This window comes from Setaria viridis, chromosome 7, assembly GCF_005286985.2.
Source record: "Setaria viridis chromosome 7, Setaria_viridis_v4.0, whole genome shotgun sequence".
NCBI classification, from domain to species: Eukaryota; Viridiplantae; Streptophyta; class Magnoliopsida; order Poales; family Poaceae; genus Setaria; species Setaria viridis.
The window spans coordinates 15,247,359-15,259,469 of NC_048269.2; the positions used below are offsets into that span (position 1 = coordinate 15,247,359).

The 12,111-nt window shown below is 44.2% G+C and overlaps 2 protein-coding genes across 2 annotated transcripts; one reads left to right on the plus strand and one right to left on the minus strand.

Moving 5' to 3' along the window:
- Window positions 1-1,011: 1,011 nt before the first annotated feature.
- Window positions 1,012-4,637, minus strand: LOC117863294 (putative F-box protein PP2-B12). Its single transcript, XM_034746932.2, has 3 exons — window positions 3,745-4,637; window positions 1,797-1,915; window positions 1,012-1,703 (listed from the first exon to the last, which is right to left on the minus strand). Exons 1-3 carry the CDS (start codon window positions 4,072-4,074, stop codon window positions 1,229-1,231), a joined length of 924 nt encoding a protein of 307 aa, XP_034602823.1. The 5' UTR covers window positions 4,075-4,637; the 3' UTR covers window positions 1,012-1,228.
- A 1,364-nt stretch (window positions 4,638-6,001) lies between these two features.
- On the plus strand, window positions 6,002-10,049 carry LOC117863341 (putative disease resistance protein RGA1). The gene has a single exon (XM_034747004.2). The coding sequence runs from the start codon at window positions 6,144-6,146 to the stop codon at window positions 9,606-9,608; it is 3,465 nt and encodes a 1,154-aa protein (XP_034602895.1). The 5' UTR covers window positions 6,002-6,143; the 3' UTR covers window positions 9,609-10,049.
- Window positions 10,050-12,111: the final 2,062 nt, after the last annotated feature.

A 12,111-nucleotide genomic window follows, 5' to 3' on the forward strand; every position in this document is an offset into this window, starting at 1 on the left:
AAAAAATTGTACTCCAACATATTCCCTTTACATTTTCCTTTTCGTAATAATTATTGGGATAAACTAGTAATTCACTCCAACTCTCCCCAAATAAAAGAGTTGTAACTCTTTCAATACAGTAGTTGGATTTGGACGAGATTATTTGGAGGCTGCAAAAGCTAGCAATCCTCACAATAATAATGACAGTGATATTGTGATATCTCATTAATTAGTTATTGGGAAACATTTATTAGAGAGCTGCCGGAGAAAGTAATGATATGATTCAGGATAGGACGCTCGATATAGTTTTGACCATTCTTTTATTTTATTCCTATCAAGCACATTACAGTTTAGCAATTCCTATCGAATAATTAGAATATATGCACAGCAAAATTTATCTAAATGTGGTCCACTCCCATATTCATCAACAAATAATTTATTTGTTTTTGGTCTTCAGTTAAGCTATTACTACGAATTATCTGCGTGTAAGCACACTGGCCGATCAACCGTGGATTGGATAACTTTTAGCCTCCGTGTCCTTCTTGCAACATGGGCAATTCGGCACGCAGTCATTCAGAGTCGCCAGCACATGCGATCCTTGTCACAACAAAATGCTCCCTGCCGGCGGGATGAGTCTGGAAAACAATGGCCATTATTAGTGGCATTCAGAGTTTTCCCCCATTCATCTGGTTACTCGTGATGATGTCGTCTATGCTTTGACCTAATAAAGAACAAAAGAGACACATAGAACCTTTCAACATAATAAGAAAATGGAACATACTTATGGATTATTTTGAAGAAAAGAGAGCTAGTGTGTTCATCTGTTACCACATATGCATGCAGGAATGCCCGATGATACAAGGACTAATTAAGGAGAGTAGCAGGACTGCTTTCCTTGTGTTCTTCATGAATATCATCATATGACTAGCTTTGTTTTTGTATTGGTCTGAATTCGTGAATGATATCTCAACGAGACTGTAGCTGCTGGTGCCATGCCATGTCTAACATTATTTATAGCACACAAATAATCGATACTAGAATATGTTTGTATCAACTATTTTAAACTCGCAGTAATGCAGTTTGCTATTTTTAACCGATAACCTAATATCACTATACATTGTATTTAACATGCCTAGGTACCTTTTGCCATTATCCGTGCCAAGAATGATACGCGTATATTGTCTATTAGATGCAAGATGCACCGAATCATAACGAATCATACAGGGGCAGTGCGTGCTCCAAAAGAAGTCTATTTTTTGGGTCTTATTTCGATTCCCTCACAGATGAGGCCTTTCTTCCAGTGGAGCTGTACGTGCTCTATCAGGCTGATGGCGAGCATCCCTGTGTCCTCTTGGCGGTTGTAGAACTCCCCCAGCTCTACCTCCATCCAGCCATCATCCCTCTCTCTGGGGTAGCTCACACTCACAGTAGTGATGCTCACCTCCTCATCTGCTCGTCCCCGTCCTTGCTCATCTCCACTTTCTGCCGCCGCCTCTTGTGCCGTCGTCTGTGGGTGCAAAGAGATGATGCGCTTTGCTGATACTATCTCACCGTCCCTGGTGATGAACCCCTGTTGGGTTGGGCAGTCAAGACCGCATGATTCATTGAGCAATCTAAAAACGAGGTAGGCTGAGTATTTCTTGTCGGGTGAGAGCTCTCCGCTGTCAATCTTTCCAGATACTTCAAGCCACCAGACAGCCAGGAGCTCAGTTACTTCTTCAAACCTGAATTAAGGAGAAATATCCAATTGAGCTTAGCTTGCAAGAGAATAGCTTGAAGTGTTATGACTGGGAAGAACTAACGAATATAATGCACACCTCGAATCGGGTAAATAAGTACGTCTCCAGTAAAGTGGATTTTCTCTCCATGCAATTCCTAATGAGCTCGATGAAAGCATGTAGCACTTGGCGCCGCTTGTTTGTTCCAACCAAAAGCTCTGCGTATATAAAACTTGATTAATTTTGATCAAGATACTAAAGATATCTCACTCATGCTAGTGCTTAAAAAGAGCCAAAGCCAAAGTAATTTTGATTACGATGCATCTGGCACACACTACCACATAACAACCACAGGAACAAATTAGCGCCCATCCTGTCCAGGCTAAGTCTATAGATATTAGGAAAAAGTCAGGATAACTCCCTAAAATAATTTTTGGTTTAATTTACAATCACAAAACTATGTCAGTTAGTCCGATCTACACCTTAATAAGATTTATCTTTTTTAATTAACACGCAATGGAATTTTCAATTTAAATTTTGCAAAATGATAGCATACATCATAACATATGTTAGAAAAATACATTATGATTTTTTCGGTCACTATTTGGACAAGCTAGAACATCTAAAAAATAAATTAATCCTTGAGATGTCTTTTTGTATAGAAAGTCATCTTGAAATTTCATAATATATTTTTACCATAAGTTATGATATCATCTACCACCTGACAAAATTTCAATTTAAAACTCCATTTGTATATGGAAAAACAATAAAAGCAACCTTGTTTAAGGGGTAAATTAGATCAATTGATATAGTTATGGAGTAACTGAATCAAAAATTAGTTTAGGAATTATCCGGACTTCTCATACTTGAGCTGAGTAATTTGAACTTTTTCTTAAATAAGCACTCATGTATAGTCATGCCTCGATAAACATATACCAATATTTGGTTCACCAAACCAAAGTGATTAAGACTACTAATAAATTAATGCAAGTCTTAGACGCTGGCCCCAATGGATGTAGTACTTTGGTGCCACATAGAATTTTTCTAATGTCAAAATATAAATAAGAGAAACAAATAAGTTGTATCATGCATAACCTACTCCTCTATACCTAAATATAAGAACTTTTGGCATTGAAATTTTATTCCAAAAATAAAAGTATTTCTAGGTATCCAATCAAGAGTTGGCCAATCAGGAGCTGGCCGGTCTGGCCGTCATTGCACAAATCAAATCAAGATCCGGCTAATCATCAACTAGTCAAGCTGCTTTAATGAGGGTCACAAAAGGCTTGTCACTCCCTGTTTAGTTTGTTGTTAAATTCTTAAAAATCCTTATATTTAGGGATGAAGGAAGTACAACTTGAGCATGGATGTTGGCACAAAATCTAATGTCTTAGATCCACTTTTCATAGACATACAACACGACATCAATTAATGCTTTTGAGAGCTTCTAAGAGATAATAAGATGATACTATGGATTAGAAACAACATGAGGTGCTATATCTACAGGTCAATTAAATGACGTTTCTATGAAATGAGGGCAGTCCCAACCCAATGGTTAGGATGATGTCCATAGAATGATAGAATTAAATAAACTGCCACCTAGAATAAAAGATGATGCGGCAAGGAAGTAAATAAAAAAAGAGAAGGAAACCAGGTCTTGCATGAGACCTAGTTCCTACACACCATCCAAGGCATAATGAGAGATGAGTAGTATTAAATTCAAGTATGAAATAATGGTGTTTGTATTGGAAGAGTAGTGTCTAGTACTAATTTCCTAATGACGTGGAGCTTATGGAAACTATGGCTAGTGTTTTGGGTTGGGACTGCCCTTAGATACAACATCATGATATAAATGCATTGGGGAGTAGACTTACTCATCAAGCTAAAGAAGATAAAATTTTATTTTAGTGTTTGTGGACGTTTACATGTGTAGGTACATAGAAAAGGCCTCACACATGGACCGCAGTAACCTTGCACAATATGTCTACGTCAAATATCTTGGTCAGCTAATCAGCACATGTAACAACATTACTAGCTCCATGCGTACCTTGGTTCCTTGGTCAAGGAGAACGTGGTCCTGGGCGAGGCTGCAGAAGAGCTCCTTCATGGTGGACGTTAGATCCACAGGATGATCGGCGCGAGCAAGAATGGAGCCGTAGCCTGGTGGTAGGAAGCGTTCCCACACCGAGTTGGAGCTCGCCGCTGCTTGGAAGGCGCTGGACACGGCTATGGAGCGGCAGGCATCCCCAGGTGTGGTCAGGGAGATGGCATGAGCCAGGCATGCTTCCGGAAGGCGCAGGATGTTGCATACTACTGTGTTTTCATCATCTTCCCCATCTTTTTTCTCATGAACCCTTCGCGATCGCTTCATGATCATATGAGTTAGCCTTTGGAAATAGATCGAGTCAAAGGACAGATCGGTAGCAAAGTGTATATATAAACATGTTAAGTGAGAGCAATGGCTAAGGCGTCACAGTCTGCAGGGTTATCAAATATTTAAGATTGTCAGCGTCAGAGAAATTTCTGCAGAATCTAAGCAGACTGTTCTTCCGTGTACGCGTTGCCTAACCAGCCGGTCGTAAGTGTCAATTCAGCCACAGCTTGGCAGGGAAGAAACATCAATCATGACTTATTAGAGTCGAAGGTGGATGCCTGCCTATGGAAAAAGACCTGCAATGACGGTGACTTTGGAAAGTATTCCATGAAGGACAAAATACTGGACATAACCTTCCACGAAATGTCGGCCATGGCACTGGAAATAGAGCGGTGGAAGAAAAAAACGACCAGCAGTACTGTAACTTTTGGAAAAGTTTTCAATGAAAACGATGATGTTACCATACCTCTTGCGTCATACGCGGACGCTTCTCTCCACCACTCGTTACTCATCATCCATCAAGTACATGTGTCCCGTTCAAACCCTTCCTCACCCTTTTATCCTCAAATTTTCCAATAGAATCGTCAAATTTTGATGTATATACTGTTTATATCCATAGTTATACTGCTTAGAATCGTCAAACCTCTAAACTATTTGTTGGTTAAATTTAACCCATAACTATGTTTATTGGTCTAGTTTACCCTTTCATGAGGTTTGTCTTTTTTATTTCTCCATGTATAAGTGGAGTTTTAAGTTGAAATTTTGTAGGGTAAAAGCGGAAATCATAAAAAATATTTTATAAAAATACATTATGAATTTTTCATTATCATTTTGATAAGCTGGACACCTATTAATAAATTAATATAAAATTGTAAAAAAATAATGATAAAAAAATCTGAATATATTTTTTTTGTCAGCCGTCACCCTTTAAATCCTAACTTAGGACTCCAATTGTGCATGGAGAGAACAAAAGTGATGATTATGAGGTTGGACCAATTGATATATTTGTGGGGTAAATTGAACAAAAAAATAGATTCAAAAGTTATTCGGACTTTGTTTATACTTGACGTAAATTCCATGTTTACCTATTTGTTAATAGTTGATTCTAATGGCATGACCAATGCCAACAAATATTTAAATTATATATCTGTGTTTTAAAGGCAACAAGATGACCTTGGAAACCTGTGCACACCTTATCACCTAGGTGATGGCTAGGCAACAAGGCGGACTGGTTCCCCAAAACGAGCTAGGTCCGCCCTGACGCCTAAGCAACGCCTTTGAAACACTAGTATACATAGCAATACACCACGCCTGGTCCCTACCTTCAAATAGAGAAATTTAATCAGAGCCCTGGAGCTTTCTAGCAATGTCACCTTGAAGATATATCAATGAATCCTTTTTTGTTGCGGATGCTTGGTAGCTTGGTTACGAAAATATGAAATCATTCTTTTAATAATGCAGTACAACAGTAGTATGTTCTTGGTTGCTAAGATAAAATTCACTATTGATTTAAAGTGAACACAATCCTGACGAGCCAAAACCTCAATAGTAGAAAGTAGAAACCTAGCTAGAGCACCTGGATCATCTCTACTCATGAATACTTTCTCCGTTAATCCGTTATTCACTCTAGCTTTTGTTACATCAACTTCTAGAACTTTGGCCAACTTTTTAGAAAAATATATTAATTTCTATAATACTAATAAATGTAACTATTAAAATATATTTCATGATGGATTCAATTAAATCAATTTAATGTCACATATGTTGGATCTTTTTACGTAGGCTGATTTAGAACAAAGTTAAATGATCTGTAATTTGAAACGGCGGCAGAGCAGTAAACACCATTACCTGTTGATCTACGGTGCCGTCCGACTTAGCGCTGATAGTGATGTCAATTTTCCATCATATGACGTGGTTCTACAGCCAACCACAAGAATAGCAACAAAAACGAAACGATAGACTTCGAGTGCATAACAGTAAAACTGATTGCCCAAAATAATGATCGATTTCAGATCATCTCGCCTGCATACCTTCACCTTCCAGTTCCCAAAGAAATAAAGATAGCAGCACGGATGGAGCTGGTAATCGGTGGCTTCGTGTCAGCTGTCGTGGAAGGTGCAGTCGCCAAGGCCGTCGCGTACCTCGAGAGAAACCATGACATGCCGGAGCGCACCAAGGAGCTTCTCAGAGAACTGGAGGTCAGGCTCACCGTTGTGAAGGCCATATCTGAGGCGGCAGACAACCGTCTTATCACGAACGCCAACCTGGTGCAATGGCTGAGGCGGTTGCATGCTGCTACTCAAGAAGCCGAGGATGCCCTTGACGAATTCGAGGTTGATGAGGCGAGCATCACCGGCAAGCGCAAGGTGAGCGAGCTCATAGTGTCATCCCTTAGGTCTCTTAAGAGTCTAGTCGTCCCCGATAACAGCATGGAAAGACTGGAACATGTAGTAAAAACCCTCACCCATCTCTGTGCAAGTTCGGCCACCTTCGTCGAGCTCCTGAAGATGGATGATTCCAAAGCAAACCAGCAAAAGGAAGGAATTACTGGAGAGGCCAGCTCTCAACTTCCAATAGATATCCATGTATTTGGCCGGGAAGAGGTAACGGAGTTCATCCTGAAGATGATTGCTGGAACAGCATCGTCTGATCCAGCAGGATCCAGCAGTGGAACTGGAAAAATAAGAGCAACTATGCACAACATTCTTGTTCTCCCAATAGTTGGTATGAGCGGTGTGGGGAAGACAACACTAGCTCAAGTCATTTACAATCATCCAAAAGTGAAGGAGCAATTTCAGCGAAGAGCTTGGGTCTATGTTTCAGAGCATTTCAGCATCAAAAGATCTTTGCAAGAGATCTTGAGTTCCTTCAACAAATACAAGGACATGTGTTTGGATAGCAGCGATAGCATGGAAGCCACCATCACGAAGCTCCGTAGCAAGATCCGTGCAGGAAATAGATTCTTTTTGGTGCTAGACAATGTATGGACTGAGATGTGCCAGGAATGGAATACCCTGCTAACTGTATTATCCGACGATGCTCGTCAATGTGGTAGTGTGATCCTTGTCACAACGCAGAGCCAAAGGATTTCCACAATTGTGGCCACGGTATGTCCCATAAATCTGAAAGCTTTGCCATGGGAGAGCTTTTGGCCCCTCTTTCAATACCACGCATTTTGGGGTGTGGAGGCTTCCCAGCAAGTTAATCACAACATGCTCTTGATGGGTGAAGAGATTGCAAAGAAGCTAGGTGGACTTCCATTAGCTGCAAGAATAATAGGAAACCTGCTGAGATCTACATTCAGCTGGGATAAGTGGAGAAGGGTTGCAGAGAGTGACTGGTGGAACTTTGGTGACGGTCTGCAGGGCATTCTACCGTACCTTGGGGTCTGTTACCAGCACCTTTCACCAAAACAAAGGCAGTGCTTTGCTTTCTGTTCAATATTTCCTAGGAATTACCTATTTGACAAGGACAGGGAGGTTCAAATGTGGATTGCTCACGATTTCATAAAGAGTAATGGCTTCAGAGATGGTACGAGGCTAGAAGAAGTTGGGGGGCAGTGCTTTGATGAGCTGGTGGACAGGTCGTTGTTCCAGCCAACGTTTGTCAGCAACAAGTATGTTATGCATGATTTGGTGCGTGGTTTAGCAATTGCTGTTTCTCTGCACCAATGTTTCCTCCATGGCGAAAGTTCAGGTGGAGCTTCATCACCAGCACCGCAAAATATTCGTCACTTAGCCCTGCAAACTGGTAGCTTGGAGCAATGCCAGGAGCTTCACAAGTACAAAAATCTGCGCACTCTCCTACTATTTGGTCGTTTCGAGGGTGATGCATTTTATTCCCTTCTTGATAGTGTGCTAGGAAACTCGCCATGTCTTCGTGTGCTGGACATGTCGTATGTTGAAGCTCCAGTGATGGGATGGCCCAATGATGCTAGGGGCCAGAGAAAACTGCGCTTCCTTGATCTTTCATTTACAAGGATTGCAAGGTTGAAGGATCTCCCCAGAAATCTACAAGTTTTGCATCTTCGGGGATACGATGCTGACCACTTGCCACAAAGTATCACCAAGCTGATTAACCTACGACATCTTTATGTAGATGATTCAGCGCTCTCCAAGATTCAAGGGATTGGACAGCTAACTGAACTTCAAGAATTGGATAGCTTCATTGCTCGAAAGGGACTAGGATTCACAATAAGGGAGTTGAAGAACATGCGAGAGCTCACAGGACGACTGTGCATTCGTGGCATCGAGAATGTGAGAAGTAAGGAGGAAGCAATGGAAGCCAGATTGATGGACAAGAAACACCTGGGTGCTTTGGTGATCGAAGGGAGAAAGGTGCCCAAGTTTGCTCTTGAAGGATTGCAGCCACACCCAGACATACAGGAACTAACCATCAAATTCTATCAGGACCAAGTTTTTCCTCACTGGGTGCTGCAGCCGGGTAACTTGGCCAATCTCTTACATGCAAGTCTTGAGAACTGCCGCTTCTTGTCTAGCCTTCCACCATTAGGCCATCTCCCTTTGCTCAAGTTTCTCAGTCTAAGAAAGCTACCCTCAATAAAGCATGTTGATGGGGTATCCTTTGGTGGTTTCCCATCTCTTGAGCGGTTGGAGTTTCAATGGGTGGAGAAATGGGAGGAGTGGACAGAGCCAAATGCAGCAGCAGAGGCTCATACTCATGGATCATCTTTGTTCCTTGGACGTCTCAAGAAGCTCAATCTTGAATCCTGCCCTTTACTGAGACAGTTCCCCCGGTTTCCAAACTTACCTGTACTAAGAGAGCTGAAGATCTCAAAGCCTGGAAGCTACATCCTGGAATTACCAGCCTGTTTACATGTCTTGGAGTGCCTAACAACCTTGAAGATTGAGTACTGCCACCACAACCTTGTACTGTCCGCGAATCAGTTCAAGTCCCTAGAGAATCTTGATCTCATCAAGTGTGAAGGGATATGTTTAGCTGACAGTTTCCAGTGCTTCAGCAACCTGAGAAGTGCACGGGTGGAGGGCTGTCCTCAAATTTTAAGAACCGCCGCAGCCTCAGCCACTGCTGGCCTTGGGCAAGAATTGTATGAGGAGCAGCACCAACAGCAGGGCGCTAATCTTCTAACCCACCTCAGAACTGACGACAGCTTGATGACCGGAGATTACTTCAGGATGATAGGAAGCCTCCCATCACTTCGCGAACTGTTGGTCTTCGACATACCCAATGCCACACATTTCTCAGAGAGGCAGGAACTGTGGTTCCAGGAACTGATATCACTAGAGTGCATCTGCATTGCAAGCTGTCATGCATTGCAACGCCTCCCATCTTCCCTAACTGCGATGCCGTCCATCAAGAAACTAGCGCTTCATAGCTTGCATAATCTACACTCCTTGCCGGATAATGCTCTGCCTCCAAATCTGCAGGAGTTGGTGATCGATCACTGCTGTTCGCTGGCAACTCGGGTAACCAAGGATGGAGGTGACTGGTCAAAGGTTGTTCATGTCCCGTACATCCTGGTTGATGGTACAGTCATCCAAAACATAGAGTTATAGACATCGTTTTTGCGAGACACAAACATATAGACTTTACTGTGTACTTACTGGGTATATGAGCTTCACATCCTCCTGCTTCCGTTCAGTCTACACAAACAGCAAGTTTATACTTATACCATGTGCGCCGCCAGACCAGGGATGCTTTTTTCTTAACCTTCCGAAGGATTAGTCGGTTCAGCGAAGCGGGGATATCTGTTGTTAGAGTATATTTAGTAGTTGTAGATATACGTATCGTAGACTGCCATATATATCCAGGAAAGTCTGTCTTCCAAGTCTCTGTACTCTAATATATACCGACCGAGACCTCAATGCAATACAATATATCTATTATACATAACATATTCCTCCTAAATGGTATCATGAATTTAGGTTCTAATTCTCGACGACAAACCCTAGCTGCCGCTCGCTTCGGCACCGCACGCTCCCAGGGAGATCAATCTCCACCGGGGGTAGCGCTACAGTTTTTTCAACGGATCCGTTGATCCGTCTTCTTCAAGCGTCAGTCAAGCAGCGCAGCCATCATCCATGCGTTGTTGTGGGCCATGCCGCGCCGTGGCTACTGGACGCGTACGCGGCGTGTCGCATGCCGTGTGGCTGAGCCACGCGCCGCTGCGCCATCGCTCCCGGTCGCCACGCCGTGGCCATGTCGGGTCCCCACGGGACTTTGCCGGCCGACGTGCCGCTCCAGTAGGCCCGCGTTGCCTGATGCGGTTGTGGCTCAGTGCAAGGCGTGTGCTGGCCTCCACTCGCATCTGCTGGCCAGCCTGGCCTGTCTTCCCCCTGTACACGATTGACCACAGGAAAAAGAGGTCCATGCGGAGTCAGGCTAGGCGCATCTGGCTAGGCGCATCTACAAGCTCTACACGGAGATTTGTTGCTGTTGTACCTTTTTCTTTTGCCCGATCAGAGATCGGGATTGTGTTGCCCACCGACCGTTGACCTCTCACCTCTACTTCGATATCGGCGTCGACTTCACCAGTTTCTGCCCCGTCTCCGAATGTGCGGCGTGGTGAGATGGACGGTGCTGTAGGGGACGCCTGTGTGCACCGCCCTCCTCGCTGCTTCATCCACATGTAGAACTCCACCGGCTCGTCATCACCTCCACCGATCGGGACGCCTCCGCCGACTTTGCCCATCATCATCTCACCTCGCGCATACTCGATTTGATCAGCCGATGTGCGTGATCCACACGGCTCCCGTGACATTCGTCCTCGTATTACGCGCCTCTTCCTCGAATATGGAGGGCTACCGCTGCATCGCCTCTTCGGGCAGTAGCAGCGCCACCCGTGGTCTCCTTCGCCGTTGCATCCTCACCGCCGCCGACCACATCAACGACCTCATCGTCGACTACGAGTCGTTGCGCCTTGCGCGCATGGTCTTTAGTAGGCTGTTCAAGTTCTTCGCCGTCTCCTTTAAGCTTTGCCACCGCGTCATCCGAATCATCAGCCTTGTGTCAAGTCATCCGGATGTACCTTCTCACTTTGTCCAGCACCACCTCGTCGCCAGCGTTGCCGTCTAATCTCGACCTCATTTGTCTACTCCAGCAGCTGCAGGCTGCATCGGCATCTTCTACCTCATCGTTCTTCTGCGCCTGCGACCGCCGTGGAGACCTTCTCTACTGGTCCTCAGACAACGGCACTTGGTTGTGCACTCTCCCTTGCACATCCGGTCTTGGCAATGCCGGTGCATGCCATCATCCCCGATGCAGCCTAGCAAACCCAAGAATGTCTCGCCCGATGGCTTGACTGCATCAACTTTAGCATCAACCCCCCTCTACGATTGTCTCGACGCGTCACCGTCTTCGTCTTTGGCATCATCCCCTACGCGCCACCATCCTCACGGCTCCTCCTCATGCGCCCGCAGCTTCATGTGCGGCTCCCTCGTCTTCAGCAACCTCGACAGCTACATCGACCACAGCTACTCTACGCACGGCATCCTCAATCACGGCTACTCATCCTCAGGCTCGACTACCTCAACATCGGCACAAAGGGCTATCATCTGCATGAGTTACTCGCCAGTTTTCTCTCTAGTCGCAGCATCCGCACCGCACCGACGTTATCATCGTGAGAGGATGTTAGTCCATCAGCTTTTGCCTTCGACTTCTTCTCCAGTCTCACCGTCTGCGGTGCTCACCCACTGTGACTGTGGGGGGATGTTAGAGTATATTTAGTAGTTGTAAATATACGTACCGTAGACTGTCATATGTATCGGAGGAGCCTTACCCCCTAAAATCTCTGTACTCTAATACATACCGGTCGAGACCTCAATGCAATACAATCCATCCATTATACCCGATTCTATTCCTCCTATAATATCACTCATTGTGGATCTGGGGGTCGTGTAGTGAAGTAGCATTATAGTAGCAGGCAGCCTGAAAAACAAAGAAACAGGTCACCAAGAGGACAAGAAAAACGAGCCGCAGATAAAAATAAAATACTAGCACAGTGGATCAAAAATATCTCCTCTCCGGAGAAAATTCGCGGAAGAATACGCGTCCAGTAGG